Source organism: Girardinichthys multiradiatus, chromosome 11 (assembly GCF_021462225.1).
Source record: "Girardinichthys multiradiatus isolate DD_20200921_A chromosome 11, DD_fGirMul_XY1, whole genome shotgun sequence".
In the NCBI taxonomy this organism is placed as follows: Eukaryota; Metazoa; Chordata; class Actinopteri; order Cyprinodontiformes; family Goodeidae; genus Girardinichthys; species Girardinichthys multiradiatus.
In genome coordinates this window covers 17,253,892-17,270,040 of record NC_061804.1, presented here as the reverse complement: position 1 = coordinate 17,270,040, position 16,149 = coordinate 17,253,892, and the positions used below count along the sequence as shown (strand labels likewise).

General features: G+C 37.5%; 1 protein-coding gene across 2 annotated transcripts in view; it reads left to right on the top strand.

Annotated features, from left to right (window-relative positions):
- The first annotated feature begins 861 nt into the window (after window positions 1-861).
- The window catches only part of rad50 (RAD50 homolog, double strand break repair protein), a 32,890-nt gene continuing 17,602 nt past the window's right edge, over window positions 862-16,149 (top strand). Inside the window, exons 1-16 of one of the 2 annotated variants that reach the window (XM_047379470.1) lie at window positions 862-967; window positions 2,480-2,613; window positions 2,778-2,861; window positions 3,194-3,345; window positions 3,435-3,620; window positions 3,767-3,971; window positions 4,132-4,260; window positions 6,367-6,532; window positions 7,069-7,127; window positions 7,352-7,486; window positions 7,642-7,848; window positions 8,808-8,990; window positions 9,204-9,361; window positions 9,463-9,638; window positions 11,543-11,780; window positions 13,695-13,884. In XM_047379470.1, coding sequence (XP_047235426.1) covers window positions 2,485-2,613; window positions 2,778-2,861; window positions 3,194-3,345; window positions 3,435-3,620; window positions 3,767-3,971; window positions 4,132-4,260; window positions 6,367-6,532; window positions 7,069-7,127; window positions 7,352-7,486; window positions 7,642-7,848; window positions 8,808-8,990; window positions 9,204-9,361; window positions 9,463-9,638; window positions 11,543-11,780; window positions 13,695-13,884 — 2,397 coding nt within the window. In that variant the 5' untranslated portion in view covers window positions 862-967; window positions 2,480-2,484. Of the gene's footprint in view, window positions 968-2,189; window positions 2,299-2,479; window positions 2,614-2,777; window positions 2,862-3,193; window positions 3,346-3,434; window positions 3,621-3,766; window positions 3,972-4,131; window positions 4,261-6,366; window positions 6,533-7,068; window positions 7,128-7,351; window positions 7,487-7,641; window positions 7,849-8,807; window positions 8,991-9,203; window positions 9,362-9,462; window positions 9,639-11,542; window positions 11,781-13,694; window positions 13,885-16,149 lie in introns of those variants that run through there. The other variant, XM_047379471.1, reaches the window with a different exon arrangement.

Sequence of the window (16,149 nt, the reverse complement as noted above, 5' to 3'; positions counted from 1 at the left end):
GGTTTTTGAGTTTTGCGACACAATATCTAAGCCCGCAGGTAGTAGCCATCAGAAACTGAGGAGCACTGCAGTCACAAAATGATGGACATGATCAGCCACATTACTCAGGGAGGCTGTAATGCTCTAAGCGATCCAAAGTGTGCCAAGAAAATATCCCCCACATTATTACAACACCAGCAGCACCGTGTGCCATACAAGGCATGATGGATCAGTTCTTTCATGTTTTTTTACACTAAACGTTTACCCTGCCATCTGAATGTTGCAAATGAAATCGACACTTACAGCAGGCGACGTTTCTTTTCAGAGTGGATACTGAAAACATATATAGTTCTCAAAAATTATTTTCCGAACCTTCCTAAGGTCATAACTTCCAAAGTCTTTAGTATTACAAAAGATTTGCCTTATTTTTTATTTGTAAAGCTTATTTTTACCTTAACGGAATTTACTTTTAACTTTCATAACATGACAGCAGCGTCAGCAATTACACACTACTTGCCTTATATGCAAAGTCTTCTGAATATGCTTCTTTGTGTTATTAGATGGGGCTGCAGTGGAAACTGGTTTTGTTGAGTTATCACAACATTCAAGTTGGTTTACTATTAATGTGTTATGACAAATGAGGAGTAAGTGCTGAAACAATAAACAGTTGTACATTTTCACGCCTTAAGCGCTCAGCTGTTTGGACCACAGCAAAAATTACGAAAAGCTTTTTATTTAACCTTCAACGTGTTCATTCAGTGACAGTAAAATATTTAGTGTAAATATATGGCAGCTTAACTTTCTAAGCGATTATTTTTACATTACATCATATTGCATTTGAATTAAAAATATAACAGTTTGAACGGACGTTCTACGTGTTACGTTGTCACCGGACACCGGAAGTGAGCTCCGAACTTTACGTCACTTACCCTCGCAGCGCGAAAAACTGTAGTTTCACGTTTGTCCAGAAGTACAGCCACTGTCTAAGGTTAGTGGGTTGAAATGCTTTTGTATGTAATTAAGGAGCTCTGCTTTCAGTCATATTAATGTCAATATTACTCAATGGCGGTCGAGTGCTTCGGCAAGGATTTAATTAGCTTTGTAGCACTGCCATAAAACTTCGTTGTTAGCTAACACGTTAACAGTAAACATCTCTAGCTTGTTTTTGGTCTTTATGTTTCCACATTCATTTTGTATACTCTAAATATTTTTAATTTCGTATAAAATTGCTCCACTTTATACCATTTGCTTGCACTATCAATGACCTAGAGCAGTGGTGTCCAAACCTTTTGTAGTGTGGTCCAAAATCGCCAATTTGAAAGTACATAGGAGCCATAATTTTCTTTTTTCAATTAAAAAAATCAACATATTTAATGCACCTGCTCAGCAACAAATTAAACATTCGATATTTTAATAAAACAAAAGAACAAATTATTTAGATTTGGAAAAAGTGTCTCAGACTTTTTCCTTCATAAAGGAAAGATTTACAGTGTTCTACTTTGTTCATCTAGATATAGTTTTCAGTCTATTGCCAGCAACAAAAATAAAAACTGTCTTTGAAAACCCCTTTGCCCAATTTTAAGTATTGGGTCTGCCCAAGTCTATTTTTGAATAAAGTCACTGGATGTTTGTGACCCCGCTTACTATGATAAAGTGAAAAATGAAATAACAAAACTGTGTGGCTCAGTATCGGTGTATGAATGTGTGAGCGTTAGTGACTGTGATTGGGTGAATGTGGCTCTAGTGTAAAGCGCTTTGAGTGGTCTGTATGACTGGAAAAGTGCTATACAAGTTCAGTCCATTTACCATTTTGCACTTAAGAAGATAGAAATTTGTCATTGAAAATCTCATGCCAAAAATATTTACAGAAAGTATCTATCTGCATCAGCTACATCTGCTGGAGTACAATTTTTACCACTCCTAGGGGCCACACAAAGCCATTCCAAGGGCTGCAAATGGCCCCCGGTGCACACTTTCAACACCCCTGACCTAGAGATAAGAATTTGTCTATTTTTCTTTAGATTGGCTCTTTAACAGGCCTGTAAAATACTGAAAATTCAGATTTTCCTTCCTATTCATTAAATGCATCAAAGCTAAAAACTCTCAAATCTTTTATTCTACTAACACATTAACCAATATCCTATAATTAGATGCACTTTTTGATAAATTAGGTTAATCTTCTAGTTCCTTAAACCTAATTCAAAACTATTTTATATATATCAATTAATTTATTTTGTGTTACAGTCCTTGGAAAAGAAAAGTCCGAATTGGCACATCAGATTCCTGAAATCATTATCGGCAAGAAAAAGCCAGACTAGGGTGTCTTTGCTTTGTATGGTTATTTTTATCTTTTGTTATGACTAAACAAACAGAAATATAATTCCAAAGCTATTAAGAGTTTTTAATCTTCCATTCTTTTAGTTGTTTTTAACTGATCCTTGGTAACATCAGACTTTTTCTTCTTTAAAGCATTTGTCTTTCTTCCTTCTCTTTCATAAAGCTAAAATGTCGAAGATAGACAAAATGAGCATTCTCGGGGTGAGGAGCTTCGGGATTGAGGATAAAGACAAACAAGTTATCACTTTTTTTACTCCACTGACTGTTCTAGTTGGACCCAATGGAGCAGGCAAAACGGTAGGAGAACATGAAGATAAGCCCAAATATGGCATGTCTTTAAAGTGACTAGGTAGTTTTATTCAGGAAAAAGATGATTAAACAGTTTCTAAATACATTTGATGCTTCTATATTAGTTTACAATCTCATTGTACAATCTGATTCTCATCTTTTTATGTTTTCAGACTATTATTGAATGCCTTAAGTATGCAACATCAGGGGAACTTCCCCCTGGATCTAAAGGAGGAGCTTTTGTTCATGATCCAAAGGTTTGTTGCTGAATATCTCATCAGACATTTTTGGTTGGAGAGCATTTTTAAAGTACAATAATGAATTATGTCACTGGAGCAAATTTATTTATTCATTTAATACCTTAATGCTTTATTTAATCAAATTTACCTAAATGTAGATGTTCCCAAGATTTAATTGAAATGATCATAAGAGAGCAATAGATATTGTTTTATGGTTTTGCCATAAAATTCTTTTAGGATTGTTATGAGAAGAAAAAAAATAATAATGAAAGCTCAATTTTTTTATTTATTTCCCATAATAATTACTGGGGTTGTATTTTTATATCTAAAGTGAACGCATGCCATTGCAGGATGCCCATGAGACGGATGTGCGAGCTCAAATTCGGCTCTTATTCTCAGATGTGAATGGAGAGAAGGTCTCCATCCATCGCTCTATGTCGTGCACTCAGAAGGCAAAGAACTACTCCTTCAAAAGCTTAGAGCAGGTCATTACTAGAATAAAGTAAGACACTTTCAATAACCTACTGCACTCTTGCCCAATGCTAGAAAAAACTTTGATGCTGAATATGTCTTGTGTTTGAATTTATCAAGAGATGGTGAAAAAGTGAGCCTGTCTTCTAAGTGTGGTGAGCTGGACCGGGAGATGATTTCTGCTTTGGGGGTGTCCAAGCCTGTGCTGAATCACGTCATCTTTTGTCACCAAGAAGAGTCCAACTGGCCACTTAGTGAGGGAAAAGCACTCAAAGACAAATTTGACTCCATCTTTGCAGCAACTAAGTGAGTCCAACGGATGTTTCGTTTTTACTGAATGCCCGAGTGTCTAAATTTCCATAAAAAATGAATCACAATAAAACAAGCAACACTCTTTATTGGAATTTTTCAAATAAGCAGTACTATTTATTTTGTGTTTGTCTCATTGTTAGGTATATCAAAGCTCTTGAGACGATGCGTCAGCTGCGCCTTAAACAGAGTCAGACAGTCAAAGAATGCCAAGTGGAATTGCGCTACCTGAAGCAGAACAAGGAGAAAGCTCAGCAAATCAGAGAGACGGTGGCCACCAAGGAGGCTCAGCTGATGGCCTCCAAAAACAACGTCCAGAAGATAGAGAGCCAGATTGATCCTCTTGAAGTGAGCGAATTAAGTATTTTTTTATGTTTAAAATGACAGTTGCAGTTAAACTGAAACTACTGTAAGTAGCAGCCAACATAAATAAGCATTGAAGGTCAACCCTTGTTAAAGATTGGTCAGTATTTTTTCCCTGTTACTCAGTCTTCATAATTATTGGCAGAATCGACAGGTGGAGATTGACCAGAAACTTAGTAAGGTAATGAAGTTGGACAATGACATTAAAGCTTTGGATAGCAGAAAGAAACAAATGGAGGAGGACAACAAAGAGCTGGAGGAAACAATGGAACAGGTAAAGCAACGTTACCTAATTAGTAATATATGAAAAAAAAGAATGTGAGTTCTTATTAAAACTAATTTAAAGCTATTAAAACTAAACAAGCAATCATTAATTTCTTAGCATACCGGTACTGATATGAAAAGAGCAACGCAGAGCAACACCCATTTTTCACCATCTCTAAAACTAGATCAAACGCCGCCAGGTTTTTTAAATTTGTTTCTTAAATCTCTCACAAGAGGAGGCTTTAATGGTCAGAAAACAATTCCCCAAATGAGTTTTGCCCAAAAACGTTTAGTTTCACAGCAATTTAAACATATGTGATGAAATTTAAAGGTCACACAAACATGGCTGACTCTGTAAACAAAACAGTACAAAAAGCACCTTTCTTTTTGCAGCATTCCCCCATGTCCGATATCATTAAAAACTAGAGAGGTTCACGAGTAAGTTACGGTGTTACTTCTTGGTTGTTTGTGTGGGACTGATTCAAGGCTTGTTTGTTTAAAGTTTGATTCAGAATCTGAGTCACCATTAACTTTTTTTGGCAAGTTTGTGTCACAAACAAGGAATTTGACGTAGGTTTCCACAACCACGGGGGTTGGAGTCCATCAACATTTTTTGCGCATTTATAAGCATAGTTTTTCTGGAATTTTCTTTTTGCACATTGGTTCACAAAGTTTATTATGGATTATTTATTTTTTTCAATAAAATTTCTCTAGTTGGAGATGAAAGGATATCATTTAGTTTAATTGCATTTCATTTTATTTATTTTATACTGTGCAAAATGGCACATTTTGATGATAAACAGGATAACTGTCATAGCCAAGGCTATGTCATATGCAGAATGAGTCCTACAATGGAGATCAGCATTTTTATTATTTTATTATTTTATGAGGTGAAAAACACATTAGGTACAGTTTTAGCACATTAGGCCAAATTGTGCCAAATTACCAGCTCTGCCTGACACATTGCCCACTAAACAATTGTGGACAAATATGCTTTAACTGATTCAGTTCAAATTTGTTTAATCACAAATAAATTATACATAGTAAGTGTTGTAATAGAGGTTCCCCTAGAACAATATTATTTTATGTCTTACTTTTACACAGTACCAAAAGTTTGCATTTAGACTTTATAACTGTGGAGCTATAGTTGGTTTATTTAAGTTATGTTATTTTTGGTGGAAATTGGTCCAAAACCCCTAAGGGCTTAACAGGTGTTTATAACAACTATCCAAACTAATACTGTGGCATAAATATCACAGGCTTCGAGGCAAACTCATCAACTATTTGCTGTGTGAAAACTACTAGTATAAAAGAAAACAGGACAGAAAACTAAATGTCGAAAAAAATAAATGAGATTACAAAGAAGAAAACACATAAGAAATTATATATATTTTTGTGACAGTTTAATTATTTAGGCTCCACTTTATTTCTTGACATGTTGGATCCATTGCATGCTGAATAAAATATGAAGTAGTAGATGTTTTGATGAAAATATCTAGATATTCTCTTCAAAATGTATTATTAATACAGTGTACATATTAGCATTAGAATATTTGTGATTTCTTGACTAAAAACATGACTAAGAAATTGTTCTTTTAGGATGGCCTTTTAAATTAAGCAAAAAATTAAATGTTTGTTAAAGCATTAATTCTCTGGAGGTATTATCCATAATAGTTTCCCTACTTGTAGAAGCATGTCATATCACCTTTAGCTTGTTGGACAAATACATAAATCCTTGAAGTGGCGGAAAGCTAATTAAACATTCGCTGTATCAATTCACCTCATCGGCTGATTTGGAAGATGAGCTGATTGTGAATCCCTTTGGGATAAAATTCAAACAATTACGAGACCTGTAAGGCACGAGAAAATACCATTTTTGATGCTGTTGCACAACTGACAGTCTTACACAAAATCCAAAAGTTGATCCCATTCTCGGCGGATCCAGAGTGGTCTGGTGAATTGATACAGGTGGTGTTGTTTCCTTTGGAGACATCCCCCAACATGGCAGCCCTTCATTTATTCAATCATTTTCAAATGAGTGTATTTTCATAACTGGGATTTGCTCAGCTGCACAGTCTGAGAGGCGGTCTAAACCAGTGAACCATCTGTGATGAAGGTGTTTCAGGGTTCAGACGAGGAGCTGCAAGACGTTTACCAGAACCACCAGAGGACAGTGAAGGAGAAGGAGCGCAGGTTGACCGACTGCCAGAAAGAGTTAGAGAGAGCTGGTCGGGAGTGCCAGAGACTGAACAGAGTCAAGGCTGATCTCCTAGTCGAGCAAGGTAATAAGAATATCAATTAAAATAATCCCTTAGTTGTGTGATTTTGTAAAATTATTACTAGAGATATTTATGGCTATTTTTCACATGTAGATCAACTCTGGCTATTAACCTTTCTTTGAACTACGTATAATCAATTATTCGAATTCGAGTAAAAGGGTGCTGAAGACAAAAACATGCCACACTTTTCAGTTTTTATTTGTGAAATCTATATTAAACAAAGATGTATACTTTCCATGTATTTCACAACAATGTGTACTTAGTGTTGGTCCATCACAACAACTCCCAATAATACACTGATGTTTAATTGTAACATAACAATGTCAAAAAAGTTCAGTTGTTTTGAATGCTTTTGCGAGGCACTGTGGATGCTGAAAACAATCATTTTTCAGTCTTGATTTCTCTTTTAACATAAAGGCTCTGGCATGCAATCTGACATTCATTTCATTTGGAAATGCCTTGTGTGAGTTTGTTCCTTTTGGTATACCTGAATTAAAACCTTTGCAATAATTGATGAAGCATCCTTATTTTCTGCTCAGGTCGTCTTCAGCTGGAAGCCGATCGCCATACTCAGAACATCAAGAGCCGTGATACTTTGGTGAGAGGAAGAATGGAGAAACACACCCTTACACTGATCCATTGAGGATACATAGAATGATTTCTCTAAGGGATGTAGTTGGTGTTTCCGCTGAGGGTTAAAACATTTTAATGGAGCTCATACATATAATAATCTTAATTTGTTTCTGTTATTGCAACTGAACACAAAATACATGGAAAAAAGCTGCCTAACTTGGTTTTCCTTTCATCTCATCCATCTCACAGGTTCGCTCTCTGTCATCCCACCTGGAGATGGAGGGTTATGACCGACCACCCTTCACCTCTCTGCAGCTTGAAAGCTTTCATCGTCATGTTACACAGAGACTGGAGCAGGAGAAAGAGACACTCAGTCAGATTATAGTAAGAACTACTTTGACTGAAACCAAAACACTCCAGATGAATAACCTTTGTGCTTCCTTCTGTGTTTTTTAGACACTACAGCACAGAAATGAGACTTTAATTAAATGAAAGTAGAATTTAAGGCCATTATTAAATTTGCTGTCATTGTGTTGTAGGCAGATCTGCAGGAAAAGGAGCAACAGAAGCAGCAGTCTATCGATGAAATGAGGGATAAGAAGACTGGCCTGGAGAGAACCGTAGAGTTGAAGAGGGACATGCAGGGCAAAAAGCAGCAGGAACTGAGGAACATCAGGACAGACCTACAGAAGCTCGAAGGGTCATCTAGTCGGCTGCAAGAGCTGGAAAATGAATTGGCCAAAGCTGTAAGATCCCTCACACTCTTTTACACTTTTATGGCACACATATTGAGTTCTTATGAAGATGCTAAGACAACTGGCAGATAAAGACAAATTGAAAGCCACTACAAGGTCTAAGGATGTACTGTCAAAATTACAAATTGTTTGAAATTTCCTGTAGTGATGAGACCAACATAATTTAGCGTTATAAATCTCAGATCTAACTTGGTCAAATAGAATAGGATATTTTGATAAATAACCCAACAGCATTTGTTATGTAACAGATGCACCATAAATAAGATGAAAAAAAGGGAAATAATGTGATTTGTCAGAAGACTTTTGCTAACATAAGGTGTTCAAACCGAGGCTTTAAGGTCTTTATTTTACAGTCTTTGTGCTGCTCAAACACATTTTTTTGTATTGCAAGTGTCATGCATCGAGGGTTTTGCGCTGCGCCGACTCTGATGGGATGTACTTGCTTTGGAAGTACACACAGAATATGAAGTAAACCCCCTGACTGAACCACAAGTAGCCAATTAGCGTGGGAACTAAGCTCCTTGACAAGCCTCATACTTCTCTCTGGATCATATTCAGCTTTTCCTCCAGATTTGGTTTATTTTCTCTTTTCATATTAGTTGACTCCAATATCTGCCTTGTCAAATATGGTCATTGTCTGTTTGTGACTTGGAAAAAGTAATCAGCTCAAACTTTTTATATATGCTGTGATATTAGTGGACATTTAAAAAACCATTCTCATTGGTTGCTGTTTATTTTTCACACCGTTTCCTAGTTTGTTTAGGTAAGTTTAAAGATTGTGAATCAACAATCAATGGATAGATCCAAATATAATAGTAAAGTTGTCGCATAAATTAAAATATTTCCATAAAACTATGTGTATTTGTTTGTTTGCTGCATATTGCTTATTTTTAGCATATGTATTTCACAGCTATAACAGCTTAATTCTCCGTGTTGGTTTTCCCCTACAGGAGCGTGAGCTGCAACGTGCCCTTCAGAGCTCCAACGTTGACGAGCTGAGGGCTGAGATTGAGGAACTTCAGAAAGAGAAGACTGAGCTCGACCGGGCGCAGAGACAGCTCGACCACGAGATGCAGATTCTTAACACGCACACAACTGCATGCACGCAGATGGACATGCTGAAGAAAGATAAAGTATGAAATTATTGCCCTTTACAGGATAGTGTCAATCCTTTTATTTTGTTTTCTGTGTCAACTTGTTGCTAGACTTTAAGTTTTGTAAACAGTTAAAATCAAATGGTTTTTCAGTCTTTTTTTTCTATACTTCTTGTTTTTTAAAATGCTTTTAACTGTCATCTTTGTTTTTTTCTCTCTTATTTTCTCTCTTATCTTTCCCTACTTTTTCAGACAGAGAAAGAGGAGCAAGTACGGAAAATAAAGTCTCGTCATGGCGAGGATCTTGTGTCCCTCCTGGGTCATTTTCCCAACAAGAGAGAGCTGGAAGATTGGATCTATTCCAAGTCCAAGGAAATCAATAGCACCAGGGATAGACTTGGTAAACTGAAGTGAGTTTATTTGAAAAAAAAATGTAAATAAAAGATCCCCACATATTTGAGTAAAAGAGTTTTTGAACATATATGTCTGTTATTGTTCTAATTAATCTCAGTAAGGACTTGGCATCAAATGAGCAGAAAAAAAGTCATGTTGCTGCTGAGTTGCGCAAGAAGGAGCAACAATTAACCAGCGATGAAGAGAAGTTCTTCAGTGTGTGTGGCAGTCAGGATCTGGAGCAGGATCTGGGCAAACTGCAGGAAGATCTGGAGAAGATATCCAAACAAAGAGGTAACTGGACTGAAGCAGAAATGTGTACATCTACACAGCACTGTTGAATTATTTTAGAGATGGAGGTATGTCCGAATTTGTTTCTGCTGGATATTTGATTTCAGTAGATTTTTTTTGTTTGTTTGCCTTAACTCCTTACATATTAAGTTTGGTTACATGTGTTTTTGTTTTTTTAATAAACAATAACAAAGCTCTTCTGCTGGTCTAAAAGTTAAAACAATAATTTTTTGGCATGTTTTTTTCCATCATTTTGTGCAAACTTCCTTGTGTCTCCCTCTGTTCATACAGTGGTGCCCTAACGTTTTAAGAATGACAGGAATCTTCATCGACTTTGCTGCTTCAGTGTTGGTGGATCTTTCTGTTCATGCAAGCTGTTTATATTTAGTGTCAGAATTTTCTTTAAAACTTCTGCAGTTTAACCTTGCATACTGAAAATCGGCATATGGGCTGACTGAAGGGGGTCCAGAATTGCATTATTAGTGCTTGGAGGTTGTCGGTTTTTCTTTCATCTTGCTTTTTACAGCGGACCACAGGTTGTCGATTGGAATTACATTTTCGTAGTTTCCATTCCACAAGCCAGAATTTCAGTGTTTTGGTCCCTGGGCCACCTTGTCATCACTTTTGCCTTGTGAAACACTTACAGATGTATCATGCTGGAAAAAGCATTACTCATCACTCGGTTGTTCCTGAATAGTTTGGTACGGTCTTGGTATGTTTTCATCATGTCCATTATTCATTGCGGGTCTTATTTATGCAAAACTGTAAAGCCCTTTTTTCCATGGACTCTACTTCAGCCGGCTTCACTGCACTCAGCGACCGTTTCCATTTCCGCCTTCTCCAGCCAAGTACTAGCAACCCGCAGGGCCGAAATGTGACATGAATAGGCTGCTGTTCACTGATTGGCTATGAGCTTGGATAGCCATATGTCAGCAGCATGAGAAAATGTTCGCCGAGGTAGCAGAGAGAATGACAAGCCACGGATTTGACCGAACACCGTATTGCTGGGAAAAGTAAAAAAAACAAATCAAGAACCACTACAAATATATTAAGGACCACAATGTCTGGAGCAGGTCAAACCGAAAGCAATGGCAGTGGTTCGAAATCACTGTTGGAGGACATGATGTGGAAACCCAACAGCTTTGGTTTGGAGTAGAGCGAGATCAAGCAGAGTGAAGCCGTGCCATGAATGAAAAAGAGGTCCAAGAGAGGCAGCCCCACACTCCAGTTGTTAAAGTATGTTCCACTGCCACTATGACATTGGTAGAATTCACTTTTTTGGGCACTTTGTTCACATGTTCGTGGTTGATTTGATAAATGGTTGTTTAAGGTGCAATTATTTTAGCAGCATTGCCTTTGCATGTAAAGATCTTTTGACGCAAAGCAAGGATGTCGGCACCTTTCCTTGGAGGTAATAGTGGCTAACAAATGAGGAACAGTTTTGAGCAGCACTTCCTTTCGGACCCGATCACAGTGACTGAGTGATATCATCTGCCCTGTCCTAATGAACATGTTAATAAGACTGCGCTGATGGAAATGAGGTAATTCTCATTCACTCTGGCTTTTACCTCATTTCTTCACTCTTAATAGCAACCTATACACTTTAAAATCACCACTGTAAATGCTGAAGCAGTCACCTTTGTAAAAAAAAAAAAAAGCAAGATTTCCGTCAGTCTTAAACCTTTGGACCATGAATGTACATTTATTAACTGCAACTTGACATTTTCAAGTCAGGAGTTTACATGTTAAATGACGAGAAGTGGGCTAGACATTTCTTAGAGTTAGGTATAATCTAATGAATGCTATGTATCATTTATTTTGGCACTGCAAGATAAAAATAGGTGCATTTTACCCCCTTTGTGTACATGTTTCTCATATTTCCTCCTTTTCCACCTGTCCTGATGAAGCCATGTTAGCAGGAGCCACAGCAGTGTACACCCAGTTCATCAGCCAGCTGACAGAGGAGAGGGAGCCCTGCTGTCCTGTGTGCCAGCGGACTTTTCCTTCAGAATCTGATCTGAAGGAAGTTATCAATGACATGCAGTCCAAGCTACGCCTGGTGCCTGACAAACTGAAGAACACAGAGCAGGACCTGAAGAGGAAGGAGAGAAAGAAGGACGAAATGATGGCCCTTAGACCTGTGAGGTATAGTTATTCAAGCTCCTTTTGTTAGTGAAGCTGTAAAGAAATAAATCTAATAGTGCTTCAAAGAAAACAATGAAACAAAAATCTTCATTAGCTGCAGAGATCAACTTTGTTCTTACAAGTAGCAATATCTCTGCAATTACAGGCTTTTTCTAGCTTTGATCATTCAGTTAGTTTTTTTTGTTTTTTTTCTGTTGAAGCTTTAAATAATGGTGGATGTTACTGCTTAATTTCCACTTACATATTCTGTAACTTCAGTGTCATCCTTTGTTGGACATAAGGAGGAAAGAAGCTGCAGGAAGGAAACGTTTTCCCACCTTAAGCTACATTTTAAGTGGAAAATCTAGATCTTCACTAAAGTTTTATTTTAGTTTTTTGAGCACATTGATATATATTCAAAAACTTCAGGTTGTTTTGTCAGCTTGTGTTTAATTTGGTGAAACATTGTTTTTTTCTTATTGGGATAAAAAAAGATGACTTCGTCAAGATGGGTGTGTTTTCTGAATCCTCGCAGATCAGCGGATCATCAGCATGTGTTTGCATTCTAAACAATCATCCAAAAATTAAAATTAAAATCTGTTCAGCCTCTTCATTCTAAAACATTTTGGAATATGGATTCTAGATATTCAAATTTCATTGGAGTGCTGCTCTTACAGACAGAAACTCTAGGAAAATGGCATGAATGATATGGCAAACAGAACAAAAGAACATAGTTTAGACCAGTTTTTCACACCTGCTGCTTTAGTTTGAACTTTTTAGTCCATCTTCATCATTTCCTATGATAATTTTTAACTACAAATGAAGGTTTTGTCAGTGGAAATAGTATTCCTCCTAATTTAAAGGTTTAAATAAATCAAAATGAGTTGATCAGCTTGGAGAGATTTTTTTTCAGTTAGTAAAGATCTGGCCAGTTTCACTAGATGGCGCTAAAATCTCATAGGATGTAACTTTGACCTCATAAGATGAACAGAATCTTGTACTTGTGCATTGACCAAGCAGTTTTTATTTTGTTTTTATTTTTTTGTTAACATCTGAATTTTCTGGCTATTGATGAAGCATAAACTCGGTGGACACTTGTTGAGGTATACCTTGCTAAAACTGGTTTGAAGAGAACTACTGTAACTCCTTGTGGTTGATAGATTCAGCAAGGCGTTTAGAGGTTTGTGATCCATATTGAAATGATGGCATCTCACAGTTGCTGCAGATTTGTCAGCTGCAGATCCTTGATACTAATCTCCTATTGGACATTATTCCAAAGGTGCTCAGTTGGATTGAGATTAGGTAAAAGTGGAGACCACAGAAAAACATTCAACCTATTGTAATGTTCACGATACCAGGTTGAGATGATTTGGTGTATTAAAGACATTAACATTGTCAGCAACAATACTGAGGTAGCCTGTGGTGTTTGATTGATGTTCAGCTGAGATAAAGGGGCTTAAAGTGTGCAAAGGAAATATCTCCTACACCATTACACCAGGAGCAGCCTGAACAATTTCCCTACCATCTGAATTTTTTTGGAAGAAATCAAGACTCACTGGACCAGGCAATGTTTCTCCACTCGGTTATTGTCCAGTTAAAGTGAGCCTGTGAGAATCGTAGCCTCGGCGTCCAGTTCTTAGCTGTCAAAAGTGGCACCTGGTGTGGTCTTCTTCTGCTTTAAGATTTGACGTTTTGTGCCTTCAAAGATCCTTTGGTTGTAAAGAGCGGTTCTTTGAGCTAGTTTTGCATTTCTGTCATCTCGAACCAGTATGGCCATTCTTCTCAGTTATTACCATGATATTTTAATCCCCAAGATAAGATGCCTCATACAGGATATTCAACTGTACAACTGCATGCTGCCAATATGGGAAGTTATTTAATTAAAAGTTTAAAAAAATGTTACATACTTATTTACCTTTTTTGTTTTTTTTGCAGACAGTCCATTGTACAGTTTCAGGAAAAGGAGCTCCCTGAGCTAAAAAACCAGCTTCAGACTGTGAACAGAGAAATCGAGAGGCTCAAGGCTGATGTAGAAGAACAGGAGACTCTGCTGTGTACCTTAATGTCTGAGGATGAAACAGCCAAGGCCTGCCTGCAAGACATCTCTCTAATGGACCGATACCTGGTATCACCGTTCCGTCTGCTTCTTCTCGTCCCCTGTACCTTTCTCTGACTTTCTGACAGACCCTAAGCTCATGTCATCAACAATCCGCATTAACATTCAAGCCTTTTCGCCCACATTAAGGAGATCCTCTTTGCCACACGAGCAGATCTGATCATTCAGATTAATCTGAGGAGTCTGTAACCAAAAGGCTGGCCGTGAAGGAACTCAAAATATTATTGTCATTTTTAGCTACAGCTAAGATGAGGTTGATTTTCACAGCCAGACAATCACCACAGCACAGAGCCACTTTATTACAAAAAGTTAAATATTTCAACATCTCACATGGATCCTGCTTTGTGTGTGTTTTGGTTTTAGTATAGAGACAGAGAGCTTTGTTGTGACAGTGTATTTGCATAAGTCCTGCTGTTTTATTGCAGCTGGTATTTGTTAACACAAAACAAGTTTTGCCGGTTGGTTTTTTAAAATTGAGCGTCTTTTAATGTACGCTGCCATTTTAAATATTTTATAACCTTTTATAAACACTGAATAACAGGAGGATAAGTACAAATGATTTACAGGTATATCTCATAGTTAGAATATTGTGAAAAAGGTGTCACTCGTGTCAGAAAGTGAAACTCATAAATAAAATAAATGCATTATACGTATATTTCAAGCTTAATTTCTTATGAATTACAGATAATGAAAACCCAAAATTCAATGTCTCAGACTATTTGAATATTATATAAGATAAATCAAACAGGATTTATTTTAACAGAAATGTGAGGCTTCTGAAAAGTATGTCCATTTCTATGCACTTAACACTGTTGGGGCTCTTTTTGCATGAATTACTGCATCAATGCAGCATGGAGGCAATCAGGATCCATATAGTGGCCTTTGGCTCTTCTGCATTGCTGGGTCTTGTATCTCTCCTCTTCCTCTTGACAACATCACATAGATTCTCCATGGGTCAGGGTCGTGTGGTGGTCAGTACAAGCACAGTAACACCATGGTCATTGAACCAGCTATTGGTGTCTTTGGCAGTGTGGGCAGGTGCAGAGTCCTGCTGAAAAATTAAATCAGCATCTCCATAAAGCTTGTCTGCAGAAGAAAACAAGAAGTTCTCCAAAATGTCCTGGTAGATGGCTGTGTTGACTGTCGACTTCAGAAAATTCAGCGGCCCAAACACCAGCAGATGACACCCCAAATCATCATTGACTGTGGAAGCTTTACACTAGACTTCAATGTGGCTCACCACTCTTTCTCCAGTCTCTGGAACCTTGATTTCAAAATGAAATGCAAACTTTACTTTCATCTCAAAATAAGACTTTGAACCACTGAGCAACAGCCCAGTTCTTTTTTCCCCTTGGCCCAGGTAGGATGCTTCTGATGCTGTCTGTGGTTCAGGAGTGGCTTGACACTGAATGCAACATTTGTAGCTCGTGTGTGGCTATTGATGCACTGATTTCAAACCTCAGGCTAGATGGATTTTGCTTGAAAATCCTCTCAAGGCTGCGGTTGTCCCTGTTGCTGGTGCACCTTTTCCAATCACATGTTTTCCTTCCTCTCAACTTTCTATGAAAATGCTTGGATACAGCAGTCTGTGAGCAACCATTGGAACAACCTTGTGGAGTGTCTTCAGTCAAGTCAGCAGTCTTCCCCATGATTGTGTAGCCTACTGACGCAGAATGAGAAACCATTTAGAGCACAGGTGTCAAACTCCAGTCCTCGAGGGCCGGTAACCTGCAACTTTTAGATGTTCCTCTGCTTCAACACACCTGAATCAAATAATTAGCTCATTAGCAGTCATTTGTTTGAGGTGTGTCGGACCAGGGACACATCTAAAAGTTGCAGGACACTGGCCCTTGAGGACTAGAGTTTGACACCCCTGATTTAGATGCTCAGGAAACCATTTCAGGTGTTTTGAGTTAATTACCTGATTAGAGTAGTATATATTGGACACAATGAGTGTCCAATATATACTACTCTATTAATTATACTATGTATAATCATCAAAATTACAAGACATAAAGGCTTGAAATTATTTGCTCTATGTGTGATGAATCTATATAATACAAGTTTCACTTTCTGAAGTGAGGGACAAAAAATACTTAAACTTTTCACAATATTTTTGAGATGTGCCTGTACTCTCATCTTCTTTCTTTTGAGGTAAGCTCAGTAAAAGCTTCAGTGTAGTAGGACTATTAATCTTAGCTTGCAAAGTAGGTTTCTACAACCATGCCACCAGCCCTCAATGAGAAAACTTGGTGCTGTTGTTGAACCAGTTTT